General features: G+C 41.7%; 1 protein-coding gene across 4 annotated transcripts in view; it reads right to left on the bottom strand.

Moving 5' to 3' along the window:
- The window catches only part of LOC112265192 (limbic system-associated membrane protein), a 1,166,314-nt gene that overhangs the window by 30,700 nt on the left and 1,115,676 nt on the right, over positions 1-19,938 (bottom strand). For all 4 annotated transcript variants that reach the window (XM_024442285.2, XM_024442287.2, XM_024442286.2 and 1 more), the window contains one exon: positions 13,021-13,253. In XM_024442285.2, coding sequence (XP_024298053.1) covers positions 13,021-13,253 — 233 coding nt within the window. The remainder of the gene's footprint in view (positions 1-13,020; positions 13,254-19,938) is intronic.

Here is a 19,938-nt window from a genome sequence, read left to right as displayed (position 1 = left end):
ATTATCGTAAATGGCCACGCTCACAAACAATCCTCCATCCAACCCCCCTCAAGTGAAAACTATAGATAAACTGTGTTATAGATTCCTATAACAAACCATGGTTTAGATTCAATCAGTTCAGCACTAACCCATTGGAGCTCTCACATCTGTGAGTGGACAACACTTCGTTGGAGCTCTCACATCTGTGAGTGGACAACGCTTCGTTGGAGCTCTCACATCTGTGAGTGGACAACACTTCGTTGGAGCTCTCACATCTGTGAGTGGACAACGCTTCGTTGGAGCTCTCACATCTGTGAGTGGACAACACTTCGTTGGAGCTCTCACATCTGTGAGTGGAAAACGCTTCGTTGGAGCTCTCACATCTGTGAGTGGACACTCGTGTGATCATTGCCACGAAGCCACAACCATCCCACTCGCGTTAGAAGTTAAGAACGAGAAAGTGTAGGCTATACATAAATAACGACCCTCAAACTGAAAATCATTAAATAAAATAATGAGGAATTCTATCAGCCTAATTGAGATGTAGATTACATCACACAATCCAGTGTTCGATTTCTTACCAATGCAAATCTGTGCAGCCAATGAAATATCCACGATAGGTAGGCTATAATGCCTGCACCCGTTTGTGGATTTCACAGCTCTAACGCAGTTCCACCTATAAAACTGTTATTAAAAACAGCACTGCAGTGTGTCGGCTAGCAGGAATCTGATTGAATCTAGCCCCATGTCCTGATTGAAGCCATGCTCACCTGCCCCTTTGGCAAAACATTTCTACAGCTAAAAGCACCAAGAACGCAGATTCTGGCAGTCAAACCGGCAATCAGAGCAGGTAATCAATTTCCCTTGATTGCTCTCCGTTCTGTGTAATAATGTTGGATTAGGTAAAGTGCAGGCTGGGATGGGAGGGAAAGACTATTAACTTGTCTCTCCAGAGTCAAGCCCTTTGAAACCCTGTACTTTACAGTCATTTGGATTAAACAAGCAACGGGATCAAGGTACTTTATTCAATTTAGTCTGATTGATAGCCAGGGTTGGGGAGTAACGGATTACATGTAATCCGTTACATGTAAGGGATAAAAATTTAAAAAACTGTAACTGTAATCTGTTACGTTACCAGCAAAATTGTAATCAGATTACATTAACGTTTGAAAAACTAGATGATTACTTTGAGGATTACTTTTAAATTCAGAAAGGATGTTTGCGTAAAATAACATTTGACACTTCTGTTTTCTCAATGACATTCAAATCAGCATCGAAAAAAGGCACAAGTTTAAGTGTGTTCCACCTGAGCGAGTCTAACCACAAGTCAGAGACCACTATGATGACACAGCAAATGAGTTTGATGGATCTCAGGAAAAGAGCAGGAATAGGCTTTTGTAGGCTACAGTCCAAGCTATGTCTTCCAATGGTGCGACTGCTGCCGGCATCCAAAGATTATCCCATTTGAACGCTTGGAGGTAAGGATGACAGCAGTGGTGTTGTCTATGGCATTACGGATATCACTTATTATTGATATCTAAATAGCGCATTGATGTGAATCACACTTCTGCTCTCTCATTTAGCTATTTGTGCCTTGTGGATTGTGGTTGTTGTGGACGGCTGTTCACAAATCTAAATGTGTATTTGAACCCAATAATGGTTGAATTCAGGAAGTTTAAACGGCCTATCAATCATTGTTTTTGAAACCAGTGACCAGTGAAAAATGAGCTCTTGCGACAGCTGCATAGTGCGGATCCCAGCCTATTGGAATAAAAGTTCAGGCTTTAATTGCTCAATTTAATTCATGCTGATAAAAAAATATCCATAGGCCTAATGGACACATGCTCAAACTTGCACGCTTTTGATAGACTTAAAAAGGGCAATCTGTAGTTGGACCTATGGGACTAAGGAACCCGTGCTACAATCTTATCGATGTAAGCATTCCTATCCTTTGCCTTAGGTCCAACTGAATATCACATGCCTATCAAACAGTTTTGTTGTTGTGTTTGGTTTGTGCTTACATCTGGTAAGAGACCACCGTTGAGTTACGATGTAAGTTTTTATTTTTTATTATTTCATGCCAACAAACGTACACTGTTATATTTACGTAACAGCAAAAGCATGTATTTTTTTAAATTGTGTGGTCAAATAAAATAGCAAAATGGATGTTCCAATTCTCTGAATTAGAAAGCTAGGGCAGCAACCTGTACAGAAAGACTGCATAAACACTGTTAAAGCAGGACTGATTGGACCACCAGACTCCAAGTTGCACTTGATTATCAATCAAACAAGAACAATGCAGTTCTTGGTTAGTATGCGGTTCTCTTCTATTTCCATTTCAACTTGATGTAACGAGAAGCAATCTGAACAAGAATCAACCAGACCCAATGGCATTGACTGAGTGACTGATGTTTCTATCCAGACTATTAGCCTGGCTTGAGCTTCATATACTCTGACTGCTAGTACTGAACAGCTGTGGTAGTGGGGAGACCAGGGAGACATCTGACTGTATCTGAAAACCTCCCAGTGTCAAATCTGTCTGCTGTTTTGGTCGACTGCCTTCAGTAAGGATGGATTAGCCTACTCCTCTCTGTAATGCCTTAGGCATACATACATGTACTTACCAAGTGGCAGTGGTGGAAAAAGTACTTGATTTTCATACTTGAGTAAAAGTAAAGATACCTTAATAGAAAATGATTCAAGTAAAAGTGAAAGTCACCCGGTCAAATACTACTTGAGTATAAGTATAAAAGTATTTGGTTTTAAATATACTTAAGTATCAAAAGTAAATGGAATTGATAAAATGTCCTTAAGTATCAAAAGTAAAAGAAAAAGTATAAACCATTTCAAGTTCCTTATTGTAAGCAAACCAGACGGCACAATCTTTTTTATTAACAGATAACCAGGGGCACACTCCAACACTCAGACATAATTTACAAACAAAGCATTTGTGTTAAGTGAGTCCACCAGATCAGAAGAACAAGGGATGACCAGGGATGTTCTCTTGATACGTGTGTGAATTCGACCATTTTCCTGTCAACAAGTAACTAGTACTTTTGGGTGTCAGGGAAAATGTATGGAGTAAAAAGTACATTATTTTCTTTAGGAATGTAATGAAGTAAAAGGAAAAGTTGGCAAAGATATAAATAGTAAAGTAAATATACCCCCCAAAACGACGTAAGTAGTACTTTAAAGTATTTTTTTTACTTAAGTACTTTACACCACTGCCAAGTGGTGCACTTGAAAAGCTTTTCAGCTCAAAGGAGAAATAACAAGCACGGACACAATATGTACCAGTACACTTAATAACTAACCAATACATTGAAAGCCTCTCCATTTAATAATTGTACATCATCTGTTGAGGTATAGTGTTGTAATTATAGCTGGTTGTGTGTCGTTTACAACAGCACTCACACATCTATGTATAAACCATAAAAGACTGTAATATCATAAATGCAGAGACAGTTTCCTAACATACTGCACCTAATGGCAGACTAACCAAGTACAATGATGATGGTCTATATCTACAGAGAGAAAGGGAGGGGGAGAGAGATGGAGAAAGAGAGAGACTGAGGCCTCTAATGTCTTACTGAATTCTCTGTAACATTTCTCATAAAACCTAAAGTAGCAACATTATCTCAAATGTCTACAATACTGGCAGAACAACAACTCCTGGAAAACCTTTAACATGCATTTTCTCTCTAATATTGAGTTGCACCCCCCCCCCCTTTTGCCCTCAGAACGGCCTCAATTCGTCGGGGCATGGACTCTACAAGGTGTCGAAAGCGTTCCACCGGGATGCTGGCCCATGTTGACTCCAATGCTTACAAAAGTTGTGTCATGTTGGTGGGATGTCCTTACACTCAGGGAACTGTTGAGCGTGAAAAACCGGGCAGCTTTGCAGTTCTTCACACACTCAAACCGGTGTGCCTGGCACCTACTACCGCACCCCGTTCAAAGGCACTTACTGTAAATCTTTTGTCTTGCCCATTCACTCTCTGAATGGCACACATACACAATCATAATCAGTCATTATTGTCTTGAGGCTTAAAAATCCTTCTTTAACCTGTCTCCTGCCCTTCATCTACACTGATTGAAGTGGATTGAAGGAGCATCAATAAGGGATAATAGCTTTCACCTGGATTCACCTGGCCAGTCTATGTCATGGAAAGACCATGTCCTAATGTTTTGTACACTCAGTGTATATTCCAGAAGGAGTTTGTAGATATACACTCGACAAATTGTGTTAATGTGTCACACTCAGTGTTCAGAGCAGCCAAAGAAGTGTACTGTAGCCTACAGGTTATAATAGGGGAATGTATAGTGAACACACGTCTTGAGGACTTAGTGTGGAAATGCTATATCAGTTTTATGGCCAAACAAAATGGCCCTCTAGACAGCTGGAGAACGGAGAACTATTTTCGTCTGTGCAGTCAACCAAACACATTTATTAGAAAACGCCTAACATGCCAATGAACTAATAACAGGTGTCATTGCTGAGTCTAAGCTCTCTCTTCTACTATATTTAGATATGCGTTGGATGCTAGTCAAAAGGCTATTTTCTGATAATAATCTACAGATGTAGGATCTTAATTTGAGCCAGTTTGCTACAGCAGGGGAAAAAAGTGCAGCAACAGGAAATGTGAATTATTACGTGGATTTTAATTAAGGGATTTTGGGGGGAGGGTGGGGGTTGATACATTTTCCGTTAGGGCAAATCAAGTCTGAAATTTCAAAGTGGAAATGACAAACTTTAGAAGCTCTTTTAAAACTCAAACACAGTACAAGTTTGCATTGTACAAGTGCATGAGCATTCTCCGCAACAAAATATAGATCAAATTAATATCCTACATCTGTAGGTCATATTTCTGACCTTTAGCATTAGTGCAATAAAAATGTTCAAACTATAAGCTTTCATAACTGATCATTAGCATTCGTCACTTAACCCCATTTTGTGTGTGTGGTTATGAGTGCAAAAGTGAATGTCAAAACAAAGTGAAGTTAAAAAAAAGTGATCTATTCAACATTTTGTGCCGTTAACAAAACAACATCCTTAATAACAGGTGCTATACCCTATTTCGGAGTGACAACTACGCTTGGCACGTAAGCAGCAATGGATGTTAATGTCTAATGCAGCTGTTTTTATCTCAATTTCAAATCATAACAATTAAGTACCTTTAGTGTGACTGTTTTCAATGAAAATTGTCAAAAATAAACAAAATCGCTTCGTAGCAAAGAGCAATTTCTCAAGCAAGAATTTTTCTTAGGACTGGGAGTGGTATGAGTAGGCAGGGAAAAACTGAAAACTAGCTGTTATTGGCAGAGAGGTTTGGAACTCGCGTGTTGGGTTAAATGCAGAAGACACATTTCCGTTGAAGGCATTCAGTTGTACAACTGATGAGGTATCCCCTTTCCCTCTCTTATTGCTCTATTTACCAATTAACCGCCTGGTGGTACAGAAACTGAAATGTCAGGCAGTTTTTTTAAACAGCTCTTAAACTAAAAGGGCATTATTATAATTTTCACAATTTCACAGTATTATTCAAACCTCATAGTGTGGATATATATGTGTTATTTCATAGTTTTGATGTCCATTATTATTCTGCAATGTAAAAAATAGTAAAAGTATAGAAAAACCCTTGAATGAGAAGGTGTGTCCAAACTTTTTACAGGTACTGTATACAGCTTTTCCAACAATTGTTTACAGACAGATTATTTCACTGTATCACAATTCCAGTGGGTCAGAAGTTTACATACACTAAGTTGACTGTGCCTTTAAACAGCTTGGAAAATTCCAGAAAATTATGCCATGGCTTTAGAAGCTTCTGATAGGCTAATTGACATAATTTGAGTCAATCGGAGGTGTACCTGTGGATGTATTTCAAGGCCTACCTTCAAACTCAGTGCCTCTTTGCATGACATCATGGGAAAATCAAAAGAAATCAGCCAAGACCTCCAAAAGATTGGATACCTCCACAAGTCTGGTTCATCCTTGGGTGCAATTTCTAAAAGCCTGAAGGTGCCACGTTCATCTGTACAAACAATAGTATGCAAGTATAAACACCATGGGACCATGCAGCCGTCATACCGCTCAGGAAGGAGACGCGTTCTGTCTCCTAGAGATGAACGTACTTTAGTGCGAAAAGTGCAAATCAATCCCAGAACAACAGCAAAGGGCCTTGTGAAGATGCTGGAGGAAACAGATCCAAAAGTATCTATATCCACAGTAAATCGAGTCCTATATCGACATAACCTGAAAGGCCGCTCAGCAAGGAAGAAGCCACTGCTCCAAAACCGCCCAGGTGCAGGGGACAAAGATCGTACTTTTTGGAGAAATGTCCTCTGGTCTGATGAAACAAAAATAGAACTGTTTGGCCATAATGACCATAGTTATGTTTGGAGGAAAAAGGGTGAGGCTTGCAAGCCGAAGAACACCATCCCAACCGTGAAGCACGGGGGTGGCAGCATCATGCTGTGGGGGTGCTTTGCTGCAGGAGGGACTGGCGCCCTTCACAAACTAGATGGTATCATGAGGGAGGAAAATTAAGTGGACGTATTGAAGCAACACCTCAAGACATCAGTCAGGAAGTTAAAGCTTGGTCACAAATGGGTCTTCCAAATGGACAATGACCCCAAGCATACTTCCAAAGTTGTGGCAAAATGGCTTAAGAACAACAAAGTCAAGGTATTGGAGTGGCCATCACAAAGCCCTGACCTCAATCCCATAGAAAATGTGTGGGCAGAACTGAAAAAGTGTGACTCTGTTACACCAGCTTTGTCAGGAGGAATGGGCCAAAATTGCCCCAATTTATTGTGGGAAGCTTGTGGAAGGCTACCCAAAACGTTTGACCCAAGTTAACCAATTTAAAGGCAATGCTACCAAATACTAATTGAGTGCATGTAAACATCTGAACCACTGGGAATGTGATGAAATAAATCATTCTCTCTACTATTATTCTGACATTTCACATTCTTTAAATAAAGTGGTGATCCTAACTGACCTAAGACAGGTCTGATTTTTACTAGGATTAAATGTCAGGAATTGTGAAAAACTGAGTTTAAATGTATTTGGCTAAGGTGTATGTAAACTTCCAACTTCAACTATATATACAGTGGCAAAAAAAGTATGTGAACCCTTTGGAATTACCTGGATTGGTCATCAAACTTGGTCTGATCTTCATCTAAGTCGCAACAATAGACAAACATAGTCTGCTTCAACTAATAACATACAAATTATTGTATTTTCCTTGTCTATATTGAATACATCATTTAAACATTCACAGTGTAGGTTGGAAAAAGTATGTGAACCCCTAGGCTAATGACTTCTCCAAAAGCTAATTGGAGTCAGGACTCAACTAACCTGGAGTCCAAACAATGAGACGAGATTGGAGATGTTGGTTAGAGCTGCCTTGCCTTATAAAAACACCCACAAAATGTGAGTTTGCTATTCACAAGAAGCATTGCCTGACGTAAACCACGCCTTGAACAAAAGAGATCTTGACTTGCATAAAGCTGGAAAGGGTTACCAAGTATCTCTAAAAGCCTTGATGTTCATCAGTCCATGGTAAGACAAATTGTCTATAAATGGAGAAAGTTCAGCCCTGTTGCTCCTCTCCCTAGGAGTGGCCTTCCAGCAAAGATCACAGAGCAGAATGCTCAATGAGGTCAAGACGAATCCTAGAGTGTCAGCGAAAGATTTACAGAAATCTCTGGAACATGCTAACGTCTCTGTTGACGAGTCTATGATACGTAAAACACTAAACATGAATGATGTTCATGGGAGGACACCACGGAAGAAGCCACTGCTGTCCAAAAGAAAACATTGCTGCACATTTGAAGTTCGCAAAAGTGCACCTGGATGTTCCACAGCGCTATTGGCAAATTATTCATTGGAAAGATGAAACTACAGTTGAGGTGTTTGGAAGGAACACACAACACTATTTGTGGAGAAAAAAATGGCACAGCATACCAACATCAAAACCTCATCCCAACTGTAAAGTATGGAGGAGGGAGCATCATGGTTTGAGGCTGCTTTGCTGCCTCAGGGCCTGGACAGGTTGCTATCATCGGCGGAAAAATGAATTCTCAAGTTTATCAAGACATTTTGCAGGAGAATGTTAGGCTATCTGTCCGCCAATTGAAGCTCAACAGAAGTTTGGTGATGCAACAGGACAACGACCCAAAACACAGAAGTAAATCAACAACAGAATGGTTTCAACAGAAGAAAATAAACCTTCTGGAGTAGCCCGGTCAGAGTCCTGACCTCAACCCGATTGAGATGCTGTGGCATGACCTCAAGAGAGCAGTTCACACTAGATATCCCAAGAATATTGCTGAACTGAAACAGTTTTGTAAAGCGGAAGGGTCCAAATTTCCTCCTGACCGTTGTGCAGGTCTGATCCGCAACTACAGAAAAAGTTTGGTTAAGGTTATTGCTGCCAAAGGAGGGTCAACCAGTTATGAAATCCAAGGGTTCACATACTTTTCCCACCCTGCATTGTGAATGTTTACACAGTGTGTTCAATAAAGACATGAAAACGTATAATTGTTTGTGTGTTATTAGCTTAAGCAGACTGTGCTTGTCTGTTGTTGAGACCTAGATGAAGATCAGATCACATTTTAAGATCAATTTATGCAGAAATACAGGTATTTCCAAAAGGCACACATACTTTTCTCTTGCCACTGAATGTGTGTGTGTGTGTGTGTTTTTTTGACTGCACAACGCCTTTAAGCCCTCAGAGGATAATCATTATTTTGTTCATTTCAAATAAAGTTAATCGTCTGTAGTGGTAATAATATGAATAATATAGCTCTTTTGATTATATAAAAATAACCTCAAAGTGCATATGATGGGCTGAAGGGAGACGTGTGTCTGAATGAGCAGAATCAGTCAACTAATCCAACAATAGCACAGATCCCTTCAACAAAAAGCTACTATTGGGTTGTAGGAGTAAATGATTGATAGGACAAGACATTCACAGTTCTGGGGCCAGTCTTTTCAGTCCTGAAATTGGACCATTGGCCAGCTCTTTCACAGTTGACGATAAGAGTGAGAGCAAGGCCCTAACAGCGTGAACGACCTGTGTTGAGTGGCAGAGTGCCCAAAATGAGCATACTGCTGACCCGAGGACTGTTGTAGGGCCGAGACAGCCTGACATAGGTGAAAGGACCCTATTAAAGCATAGCTGGGGAGAGGATATTGTCAGACCAGTTGCCAGGTGAGACAGAGAGCATGTGGCCAGGACAGCACTCCATTTTCCATACATAACATCTAAAGAGGTTGGCCATCTATATTACAGTCTTGAAAAGTGGAAAAAGGAGAGGCTCTCCAGGAATGATGGGACGGGCCTGTACTTATCCTCTGAAACATGGCAGCCCTACACCTGAAGCCCTATTGATGTGTCTGAAGTCACGTGTGTCCGCGGGATGGCCCCATTTAAATGCATGAGGTGCCTCTTCTACCGAGCATAAAAAAGATTAAAGGAGATGCCTTTTTCCCCCTTCATTTCAGCCAAGTCAGCCAAAGAGAAAACGGAATACTAAATTGTTTCTTTCATTAAAACATCAAGGAGTCCGTTTCGTTAAGGGGTTCAAAGGCGACAGACAATATCTGCAGTTGTGTAGTGTGTCGCGTTCTCTTCCTCCCATACAGTCGCTGAAATAATGGGCAAGGAGAAGACAGCCATTCTTCTCCAGGGGGTTGGACTGGCGGCGGGGAACAGCCACCGATCCACTTGGTAGCGGAAGTGTTAAAGCCGCCACCAAAAAGACAGACTAGTAACACAATCTGTCTGACAATGGCCTTGGCAATAAGGAGCCTTTCAGCAAGGAAAGGTGGGTGGGGGAGATGGCTTCCTGAAGGACCACTAAAAGGTTCCGACTGTCCCATGATAATTGGTAAAGGTCAGTTCCTCCTCCTTGTGCAGACTTCAAAGTAGAACTGCTTTACACCCCCCCACCCGCTCTTTAGAGTGACACGCTGCCTTCACCATCTCCTTAGTAAGTGCCTCGGTTCACCCCGTTAAATACCACACCATTGTGATTCAGGGCTAAATGTGGACAAAGCCATTGAGGATCACCTCTGTATTGATCGGAGATAAAGGAATCACTATGGAGATCCTCTATGACGATGATTGAGATGAAACTACACTTATCTATCGCTATGAACACGAAATTGGAATTAGCTCGACAGCTATTTGTATGACCAAATAAATTGAATGTCAATCAATTCCGGTCGCAGTTGTAAATGAGAACTTGTTCTCAACTGGCCTACCTGGTTAAATAAAGGTGAAAGAAAAAATTCCTTTCATTAACTGCCACTTTGATTGACTCAAAATGTGGCATGTGGATTTCATCCTAATCATGAACTAAATAGCCAAACCTCGTGCATTGAAAGACAGCTGAGGAAACCCAGGTGGAGGTTGCTGACGGATATACATACGGCGATGCTAAAGCAAACACAAAGTAGTTCAAATCTCGGATCGGACTGATTCGGTAAACAAGTAGGAGTTCATAGTAGTATCTCTACTCACTGCACGGTGGATCTGTGTGCTTGTCTGCTAAGACCCCGCGTTGCTGCTCGGCACTCTAATTTAAATTATTTTGATTTCTTAACAAAGAATGAAAAATGCTGACATTAATTTATAAGCGACCAAAATCAATTCTGATAAAAAAAAATCTGCTGACAAAGCGGTGCTGTTTGCTGCACAAAAAAACAGATTACTGCTGCCTGCTGCAATAGGAGGCATCACGGGATCTATTTTATTGACAGATTTCAATGGTCTCAAACATTTGGCACATGACCAGCATACACTAATGCACAAATTGCTCTTGACACACTGTCATATGCTCCGCAAACACCAAAGTCAACCAATGGTGTCGGGGTATCCTAGTCACACAGATTTTCAATGGCTCCACGTCAACGGCTAGCTCGGGTTGCCTCAAGATCAAAAGCGAAAGGGTTGGGAAAATCGCCATATTATGATTCGTATCATGTGCAATGACCCTGTCTTTAAAGCACCGATGCCTAGAAGCGTGCTGCAAGTCCATGGCTTTATTATTCACAGAAAATGTACTTTGTCTGATCATTTGTTTTCCAATTACACTGGTGTCCCTGCTTGCAGACATTGTGTCAGCTGCGGTGACATGAGCATGGTCTCTGATAGCTAACTAGCAGGCAGAGGCGGCGTTGCTGCTGCGGTTGGAGAAATGTTCATACCGTTTCATACCACTTTTTTTTACTCGGCTTTTGGATTTTCTTGTTTGTGTCGTTGGAAGGGAAACCACACCCACTTCATCCGGCAGACATTCCCCCTTAAGCTATGTGCAAAAAAATGTTGGATTCAGCAGTAAATGGGTGTTGGATAATTGAATGATGTGATGACGGTGTGACTTTCTCCTATAGCCAATCCGAATTCTACTATTACTAACACAGTGGGATGTGATATGGGCTTTCGATATGAAGCCACAGTTTCAGCATGGGGGTGGGGGGAGAGGAAATTAATTAAATGCTTCACATAGGAAGAAGTAAGCTGTCACATTGTTATAACAATCACCATAGGAGTTGGCAAGACAGCATAAACAGATCTGGGACCAGGCTAATGTCAGCCCATATCCACATAACAGTTGAAGTCTACAGTAGGACTATTGGAGAGAAAAAAGTAAAGAAGGACGAAATACAATGTAGAATCAATGTTTAGCTCTAAATGTCAAAGTCATGAAATATGTGCAGATAAATGGAAACACAGGAAGACTATATGAGAAATACCAATGATCAAGCAGTGTCTAATGGAACCCAATGGGATTCTGGTAACAGGGAAGAATTTTCTGGGACAGATCCACTTAGAACACGGCACAAGCATCAATTCATGTATTGAACTTTTAGTGCTATGAATAGACCAGCTCGTAAGTTCATCGCTATGTGACGGTGTTCTCCTGTAGCTTTTGTGTGGTAAAATGCTATTTTAGGATCTTTTCCATCCCTAATCACTATTTGTCTGAGATGAATTTCCAATAGGGGGTGGTGCTGCCATCAATGGGGATGTTAGACAAAAAAATAGACACAATTATTGCACAAACTATTATTGCACAAACTATTATTGCACAAACAAACACATTATAGCACATACTAATCAATGTTAATGTGTTAACTTGAATTTCAGCTTCAGGTTTGATGTGCAGCGCAAGTGTACCAAGATGAAGATAAAGAACTACTGGAAATTGCTTCAGGGGAAACGGCAAGAAACAAGACCTCACAGTGAGGGCCTCAGATCTACATTCTGCCGGGCAGACAGACATCTCCTTGTCTTCCATACTGTGTGGACAGTTGATAAGGAGTTCTTGACAGCTAAAGAGAACTCCCTGTCAGCTGTCCAGATAATATGGAAGACAATGAGATTACAGAGACCTATAGGTGGGCTGCTGGTTGACGGAGGACAATGGTGGGCTGTCAGTCTTGAGACAAGCAGCCATGTACATGGTTACCATACTAGAACATATTGATTACTTTACATGCATAAGGAATGCACATGTTAGGGGTCAAGAAAGGGTCAAGAGGAACTAGTTGGGTGGAAAGTCACTTAGTGATATGGAAAGTTACTGAGTGAGAAAAGGGGAAGAGCAGAAAGGTAATTTCTGTTCAAATATGTTACTGTTGCATATGAATGTTCCTAAGGAGGAAGGCAACGGGCGACAGTCTAATTTCAGTTCTTGATAAGGTAGACCAGTTTCTGAGGAACCAGGACCATGAGGGATGTGGAAGGGATGTGGAATGTGGAACAGGTGAAAAGAGAAGACACTGCTGGGAGGGGGGCCACAGGGGCCTGAAGGTAGAAAGATGGACTTGTGTGGCTTGCATGTTGTCTTTGCAGCTGTATGACACAGTGAGTAAACTTGGTTAAAGCTTTTGAGTCGTCCGTTTCAGTTTTTACTCTGTTTATTCCGAACCTAACAATGGCCAGGTTACTGTAAACTTTTACTGTAAAATACACTTTTTGGATTGATTGATTGGTTGATTGATTGGTTAATTGTGCTAGTGCCTACCTTGGACAATGAGATGGACATTAGAGGTCTTGGACTGCTGTTTGGTCTGGATGGAGCATGTGTAGGAGCCCTCGTCGTACACATCCACTTTCTGGATGCGAAGGCTGTACTCCAGCTGGCCCTTGTTCACCAGGTCCACACGCGGGTCCAGCGACCACTTGTCCTCCCCAGCGAAGATGATGTTGGATCGGTTGAGCCAGGCAACTTTGGACACCTTATCATCCACGTAACACCTGGAAGGAGAAAAGAGAGAGGAAATTAACCAAGTTACGAATCAGGTCGATTTGAAAAGAATTATGCGCCAGAACCGCGTGAAATTAATATTCAAATCTATGTAGGTCTATTGTATATAGGAAGTCTATATGTAGTGACCAAAGATAAACAAAATATTAATTATTGGAATGAAAATTACTCCTCCTAATCTGAGGCATCTCTGAGGGATAGCTGAGAACATGCTAGCAGATACCCAGAGACTTCCAGTCATTGCTCTAACGCTAGTTAGCAACTGGGCAAGCGTTAGTTAGCAACTTTCTTCAAACTACACGCACAAGTTCATCTGACTCTGACTCTGGGGAAGTAGATCTGACAATATCCCTTTAAGCTCGTTCCTATCTCTCTACTTCTTCCTGCTTTGCTCTCTCTTCTGATAAATGTATAATATATGCCATTAAGCAAATGTTTTTATCCAAAGCGACTTACAGTCACGCGTGCATACAGTGCCTTGCGAAAGTATTCGGCCCCCTTGAACTTTGCAACCTTTTGCCACATTTCAGGCTTCAAACATAAAGATATAAAACTGTTTTTTTTTGTGAAGAATCAACAACAAGTGGGACACAATCATGAAGTGGAACGACATTTATTGGATATTTCAAACTTTTTTAACAAATCAAAAACTGAAAAATTGGGCGTGCAAAATTATTCAGCCCCTTTACTTTCAGTGCAGCAAACTCTCTCCAGAAGTTCAGTGAGGATCTCTGAATGATCCAATGTTGACCTAAATGACTAATGATGATAAATACAATCCACCTGTGTGTAATCAAGTCTCCGTATAAATGCACCTGCACTGTGATAGTCTCAGAGGTCCGTTAAAAGCGCAGAGAGCATCATGAAGAACAAGGAACACACCAGGCAGGTCCGAGATACTGTTGTGAAGAAGTTTAAAGCCGGATTTGGATACAAAAAGATTTCCCAAGCTTTAAACATCCCAAGGAGCACTGTGCAAGCGATAATATTGAAATGGAAGGAGTATCAGACCACTGCAAATCTACCAAGACCTGGCCGTCCCTCTAAACTTTCAGCTCATACAAGGAGAAGACTGATCAGAGATGCAGCCAAGAGGCCCATGATCACTCTGGATGAACTGCAGAGATCTACAGCTGAGGTGGGAGACTCTGTCCATAGGACAACAATCAGTCATATATTGCACAAATCTGGCCTTTATGGAAGAGTGGCAAGAAGAAAGCCATTTCTTAAAGATATCCATAAAAAGTGTTGTTTAAAGTTTGCCACAAGCCACCTGGGAGACACACCAAACATGTGGAAGAAGGTGCTCTGGTCAGATGAAACCAAAATTGAACTTTTTGGCAACAATGCAAAACGTTATGTTTGGTGTAAAAGCAACACATCTCATCACCCTGAATACAACATCCCCACTGTCAAACATGGTGGTGGCAGCATCATGGTTTGGGCCTGCTTTTCTTCAGCAGGGACAGGGAAGATGGTTAAAATTGATGGGAAGATGGATGGAGCCAAATACAGGACCATTCTGGAAGAAAACCTGATGGAGTCTGCAAAAGACCTGAGACTGGGACGGAGATTTGTCTTCCAACAAGACAATGATCCAAAACATAAAGCAAAATCTACAATGGAATGGTTCAAAAATAAACATATCCAGGTGTTAGAATGGCCAAGTCAAAGTCCAGACCTGAATCCAATCGAGAATCTGTGGAAAGAACTGAAAACTGCTGTTCACAAATGCTCTCCATCCAACCTCACTGAGCTCGAGCTGTTTTGCAAGGAGGAATGGGAAAAATGTCAGTCTCTCGATGTGCAAAACTGATAGAGACATACCCCAAGCGACTTACAGCTGTAATCGCAGCAAAAGGTGGCGCTACAAAGTATTAACTTAAGGGGGCTGAATAATTTTGCACGCCCAATTTTTCAGTTTTTGATTTGTTAAAAAAGTTTGAAATATCCAATAAATGTCGTTCCACTTCATGATTGTGTCCCACTTGTTGTTGATTCTTCACAAAAAATACAGTTTTATATCTTTATGTTTGAAGCCTGAAATGTGGCAAAAGGTCGCAAAGTTCAAGGGGGCCGAATACTTCCGCAAGGCACTGTACATTTTTTCATATGGGTGGCCCCAGGAATCAAACCCACTATCCTCAGTTGGTAGAGCACCATGCTCTACCAACTGAGCTACAGAGGACCACAGCTATATGTAGGTGAACAGTGATGGTTCTCCTCTTGATTCAAAAGGACATCAGTATCCTCTTGTTTACCTCGGCTTGTTGCATGCTGTCAGAGCATTACGCCGTGTATAGGTATGACGTCTACGACTGTGTGTTAGAGCGCCTGCTTAATGAATAAATGTAAGGGGACGTCTGAATCGATGAGAATGGATATCATGCATAATATAACATGGCAGACATACGCCGGAAATGCAAATTGAAAACTCAGCCGCTCGACACAGTATATCGGTTGTATTCAAAACAGAAAGTGAATTAGTCGGGGGGCAGAAGTTGTTTCACAATGACCCTGAGGGATTCTCACATGCAGTAGTCACTACTGTGGCCTTTCCTATTGAAGGAGAGGTGGCTTATCAGCAATCGGGGAGGGTCACCATCTTAATAACGGCCCGTATTTGTAAAGCGTCTCAGAGTAAGGATGCTGATCTAGGATCAGTTTTGTCAGAAGGGACCTGATCCTAGACCAACACTGCTACTCTGAGATGCTTTTTTGGAATATAACCCATTCCAAAACAAACTGCACCCTCCACAGGCAAACCCTAATAATACCCAATAGCCATGACATCACTTCATGACATCTGAGATACTGTACATGTCTCTTAAATAAAGCTTTTTCCAACGCCTTTATCAGCCAATAGGAACCCGTTCTAACCCTCTGCCCTCCAATCAGAAACACCCTAGACTCCCCATCAGGTGAGCAGAACTACAGCAGGAGCACAGTAGTTTCCTCATCTCGCTTCACAAACCCTCCACAGGCCCCCAACGCTCCCTGGCCACCGCATGCAGGGCGCCAGCCAAACCTTTTTCCTGTTCAAACTAATAAGCTGCTGGCCTAGAAGGCATGTGGCTCCTGCCTCCCTCCCTCCCTCCCTGTCTCTAAGCAACCCCTGTTTTGGCGAGCAGCAGGCAGGTGGTGAGGCAGGCAGGATGACAGGGGTCTGGTTGGTTTGACGGATGCCTGTGCTGCTGAGCTGAGCTGGGCCGCGGCCATGCTGCAGGGTTCGCTGTGGGGGAAGTCCACAGCTCCCAGTACAGGCAGCAGATGCAGAGTGGGAGACTCTAATGAGAGGGGAGAGGTGCCACGCTCTGGCAGACAGCTACTCCCCCTGTACTCTCGTCATCCTCCCCCAGCAGAACTGAACCATGCTGAGGGGGTGTGAGGGGGTGCTGGGAGGCACAGCTGCTCTACAGGCAGGATACAAATAACACTGAAAAAACAACCAGCTCACTTACATAATCACACCTGCTCTCTCTCTCGCAATCAATAAACCTGACCATACCCCCCGTAACACTATTTTGATTAAAAAAATGGAGAATTATGTCGGCAGGTCATGGGCTAACTACCTTTCTACTTTAGTTTGTGAGGGGGGCTGTTCCTTTAACAAGTCTTTCTGTTTGCACGTGGCACACAGAGGAAAAAGGCAAAACCAGGTCATATCTTTTCCCCTTACAGCATTTCCTCGCCCCAGATACGTTCTCGGGAGCAGGTTAAGTGTATTTCCGGGAAGGTGGTCGGTATTCTCCAAGGACATGGCTTAGAGGGAACAGTGCATTCGCTTAAAAACGAGGAGGAATAGAAAAGCCCTTGGTAGGTAAAAGAACAGAGCAGACGGCACCTCAACGGATGCCAGATAAAAACGTCTTTAGAGGACTAATGATTTCACACGTTCATAAACAACCAGGTGATTAATTAGCCGTGTTTGTGTATAGTGTACATAATAATCAACCTACTAATTCATTTCACATGTCTGCCATTTAGAAAATTCTGTTAATATTACAGACGCTAGGAACTACTGACATGCTGTTGAATCGATGCAAAAGACTAAATTAAGCAAAGTGGGTTGAAACACAAATCATTATTATCCTTGTAAAATTGTGTTGACAGAGTTTATTGTGAGGGTCACATTAATTGCTTTGATTCAAAAGGAAAGTGTGATTTTTTTGAAGGTTGCTTATGAAATCCACCCAGTGTAATGATGCATTTAAAAGAAAGATGATGAGGGTGAGAAAAAGTCTCCTTTTATTTATAGACTTAAAAGGAATTGATATCATTAGGGGGGGGGGAACCAATGCCCCCTAGATCCGAATCTAGCCCATAGGGTGAAACCTGCGGGAAATCAATCTATCCTAGATGCTACAAATACAACAAACATAACTAACTGTACAAGTAAATAAAACCCACAGTGGCAACAGAACACACAAGTTGTACAATGAAGAAAAGGGAGAAATGGGGAGAGAAAAAAGGAACAAAAAGATTGGAGGCTGCTGGTTACCTGAGGATGCTCCTTTCACCTTTTGGTGCCTCCTTTGAATGACTTTTTCCCCGAACACTTAGCGCTTTCTGTTCAACATGATTCACTCAGAACAGCCCCCAGAGGAATAAGCTGTGTGCTTGTGACATAAATGCATCTGGAAAGATTGAGACCCTCTCCTTTGTCTTTGGGCATTTTTCCCACAACAAAGCCTTTAAATAGCCAGAAAACATTGGAACATTTCCCCATCATGCACCTTTTCTTGCTCTCCTGGTTCACATACATCACTGTCTGAATAATCAGTCAACTAGGAGATTATTATTTTGAGATGCATCCTTATAGTACAGTGACTGCTGGTTTATCTGTCTTGCAAAACCAGTTGTGGAGGTGAGAAAAGATTGCTTGAGTATAACAACTGTGAGATAGATGATACCTCTGAGAATCCTAGTCAAGGGGATGTAAGGCAAGGGCATCCTGCTTCGATTAAACCTCCTGAGATGCGCTCTCTGCACATTGTGCCTCCATAACAGAGGATAAACCTGAGATGAGTAACCTCTTCCCTCACCGTAAATAAAACATTATATACATTAGAAAATAATTTGCTGTAAAACGCCCTCGGTAGGATCCATAGGGAAAAACAATTGAGGACATGTTAATACTGTACTCTGAGGAAGAGAATGTAACAGCAAAGGAGGTAAGGCTTCTGGACAGCAAGGGTATTGGAGTATGCTACTGTGAATGATTAGTATTCACTCTACATATCACTGGCTGTGGCTCCATTAGCACAGGTCCCTATGAGGCCTTTCCAGTAGCGCTCTCTCTGCTGCTTGTGGCCTTGAGAGAGGGCTAAAGGTTAGATTGCCCTGGCACAGAGGCCTCTAATTACCAAGACTTGACAAGGCACCTGTCATCTTGAATAAGAAGACCACTCAAGTCTTGGTATGAGTGGTACTGTTGAAATTGCTTACTTACAGTATAACTTGTCTGGAAAGTTGAGAGGTTGGCAACTACAATGGCCATCTGCTCCACATTCTGAGCGCTCTGAAGAGGTTGTGTGGTGCACCTGAGGTTTTTATGAATACACTCCATGATTAATTGATAGGCTTATGCAAGATAAAAATGTATCTTAAAGCTGTATTATGGAACTTTTTGGGCGATCCAACCCAATTCCCAGACATGCTAGTGATAGATCTGTCATTCTCATTGAAAGCACGTCTAAGAAGCGGTAGATCTGTTCTGTGTGCGCTATTTCTATGCTTTCCATTCTTGAGCTTCGTTCTTGCATCTTTTACTTTTGGTTTTGTACACCAGCTTCAAACAGCTGAAAATACAATATTTTGGGTTATGGAAAATATATTTCACAGCGGTTTAGATTGTACAACGATTCTCTACACTATACTTGGTGGTTTTGTCACGTAAACTGAAATTAGGGGAACTATTAGAATTTTAACAACCAGGAAATGGCGGAGCGATTCCAGCATAGTGCACCTTTAATATCTAAAGCGACCGTTTCCTTCAACCTTGGGGTTGCTGTTTGGTCAGTCTGTGTCAGCTGTCAAAAAAAACTAAAGTGGGTGTTTTATTCTGTCCCGCATCTTGGTCCACAAGTGGAAATACCCCACATCGAGTGTTATCCAAATAAAAGGCTATTCTCCTCCCAGTCCGGACAATGGCTAAGGTTTCTCTCTACTCTCAGCCAGCCAGTCCTGGTGCTGGCCAATCAAAGCCCAAGAGAAGTGTACAACAGTTCTCAAGTTTGAAGGTCCACTAAGTTTCATTTGTGATAAATGTCCTTACTGTACACAGTCTTGACACCAGCAGTAAAACATGCAGTACAAGGTTGGATTGTTTGTTACCTATGTAGACAATTGCAACAAGACACAGTAGTCTGTTCTGCCCGACAACAGTGTTGTGTTATTTATTTGTGTTAATGCAGTGGTCTTTAGGTCCAAGGCAGAGAGCTACCTTGATTAATAAGTAAAGAATTATTAATGCATTAAATGTTATAGTGCTCCCTATATCTCCATAATTGTGTGTGCATGCATGAATTAATTTAACACACGTACATTAGCCTAATGGTTACATGGTTTATGCAGAGTTCTACATCCTGTGTTATTGATGTTACTTTATGATTAAGTTATAAGTGCTATGATTATACACTTTCCATATTCAAAGCATTTCAGTTTTTTTTTACA

The sequence above is a fragment of the Oncorhynchus tshawytscha genome, linkage group LG13, assembly GCF_018296145.1.
Source record: "Oncorhynchus tshawytscha isolate Ot180627B linkage group LG13, Otsh_v2.0, whole genome shotgun sequence".
NCBI classification, from domain to species: Eukaryota; Metazoa; Chordata; class Actinopteri; order Salmoniformes; family Salmonidae; genus Oncorhynchus; species Oncorhynchus tshawytscha.
This window is presented reverse-complemented; position numbering and strand designations above follow the sequence as displayed.